The sequence below is a fragment of the Gekko japonicus genome, unplaced genomic scaffold (assembly GCF_001447785.1).
Source record: "Gekko japonicus isolate JY-2015 unplaced genomic scaffold, Gekko_japonicus_V1.1 scaffold1967, whole genome shotgun sequence".
Classification (NCBI taxonomy): domain Eukaryota; kingdom Metazoa; phylum Chordata; class Lepidosauria; order Squamata; family Gekkonidae; genus Gekko; species Gekko japonicus.
The window spans coordinates 114,100-115,997 of record NW_015175421.1 but is presented as its reverse complement, the minus strand read 5'-3'; the positions used below and the strand labels follow the sequence as shown (position 1 = coordinate 115,997).

General features: G+C 61.9%; 1 protein-coding gene across 1 annotated transcript in view; it reads right to left on the bottom strand.

Moving 5' to 3' along the window:
* ZBTB45 (zinc finger and BTB domain containing 45) overlaps positions 1-1,607 on the bottom strand; it is a 7,696-nt gene extending 6,089 nt beyond the window's left edge. The window contains exon 1 of the mRNA XM_015425801.1: positions 49-1,607. Coding sequence (XP_015281287.1) covers positions 49-1,573 — 1,525 coding nt within the window. The 5' untranslated portion in view covers positions 1,574-1,607. The remainder of the gene's footprint in view (positions 1-48) is intronic.
* Positions 1,608-1,898: the final 291 nt, after the last annotated feature.

Here is a 1,898-nt window from a genome sequence, read left to right as displayed (position 1 = left end):
CCCCCCCGGTCACCTCCCAGAAACGTCAGCATGCCCAGCAGCTGTTACCAGAGTGGATGAACATATGCTTGGTGTAGTTTTTGCGGGAGCTGAACGTTTTCTGGCAATGGCTACACTGGTAGGAGGGCTCGGAGCAGCGCGAGGGGCCAGGCTGTTGGGTCTGCTGTTCTCCGCCGTGCAGGGTGCCTGGGACGATGGAGCTGGGGCTGAGCTGCACCATGTTGCTGGCGCCCGCCTCTTGCTGCTGCTGCTGTATGCTGTAAAAGCTCTGGGCCACGCCGCCGGGCTGGGGGAGGTGGAACTGGAAGATGCTTGTGGTGCTGGTGGCCGTGTTGGCGCCGCTGACCTCGGCCTTCAGCTCCCGCTGGATGCCCAGGGAGGAGACAAAGGTCAGCCCCCCGCCGCCACCGCTGCCGCTACTGCTGCGGGGCGGGAACGCCGAGGAAGGGCCGCCCAGGTCCGACTTGAACTCCCCCGCCAGGCTCCTCAAGTTGGATGCCTCCAAGCTGCAGTCCGAGTGGAACTTCTCCCTGTCCCGTGTGGCCGACGGGGCGGCCTCTTCGCCGCTTTCCTCCCCCTGCCAGGTCGGGATGAAGGACTCTGAAAACACATCTTGGTTCCCAAAGAAGTCCTGGCCCTCGGAGGTGGTGTAGTCCAAGTGGATGTTCTCCTTCCTGCCGGCCCCGCCGGGCCCCCCGGAATCCTTGGCCTCCGCCTCCTCGCTGTAGCCGGTGGGGAAGCTCCCGCTCCCGCTGCACTCGGCGAAGCAGCTCAGCTTGGCTTCTCGTTCGGCCGCCACCCCCTCCCCGCCTTCTCCAACACCCTCTTCCTCGTCCTTGATGATGACGGGCATGGCCTCGGAGAGCTGAAGGCGCACCGGCTGGCGCTGCTTGCGGCTGTGGCAGCTGGTCGTGGCCTCGGCGGGGTGCAGATAAGGAGCCCCCGTTTCCCCATCGCTCAGGCCCCCCTCGCACGTGGCTGCCCTCGCCTCCCTGTGCTGGGAGGAGAGCAGATCGCGCAGCTTATAGCGCACCTCAGAAGCACAGAGCAGCTTGGGAGGCTCAAGGTGGGCGGCCTCGAGGTCCCCAGGCCGGGAGATGCCACCGATAGCCTCCTTAGCGGGCTGCTCTTGGGGTTTGGTGGGCAGAACCCTGGGAAGGGAGAGGGGTACCGACGAGGAGGCAGCGGGCGGTTTCGGGCTGCGGCTCTGGGAGATGATCTGGGTGCATTCGTCGATGACAGTCTTGATCTGCAGGATCGAGGCGGCGGTGAGGATCTGCAGAGCTTCGGACTGGGCTACGACCAGAGAGCCGCTGTACATGAACTCCACCAGTTGACGCACCACCTGGCTGGGCACCACAGGGGGCACCTCGATCTCGGAGTAGCCCAGCAGCAGCTTGTCGTGGAAGAAGGGGCTGCCGGCGGCCAGCACGCACCGGTGGGCGCGCAACGTGGCCTCCTGGATGTGCACCGTCACATCGCAGAAGTGCCCGCCCAGACGCTGCCCGTTCAGGGTCTCCAGAAGAGACTTGCTGAAGTTCTGAAGGTGGATGTAATGGACGGCTTCAGCCATGATGTCCCGTGTTCCACCCTGGGGGCATCCAGGGTTCCTGGTTCCTCTAAAGAAGAGAGTCCATTATGGGTTGGTGCAGTCCAGAGAGGAACTATCTTCAACAAACCCTGAAACGAAACCAATGGGAAGAAATGAGCAAAGCTACAACACAGGGTGGTTTACCTTGCAGAAGCATAAACTCTCACATCCGTTTTTTTTTAAAAAAAATGTTCAGTGTTTCAGCACTGTGTGATTCAACTGAGTTGTGGATCATGGGGGATTACAGCTACAGCCAGGTTAGGTAGACCCTCCACCTGACACAACTGTGTTGCACTGCAGAAGTAGC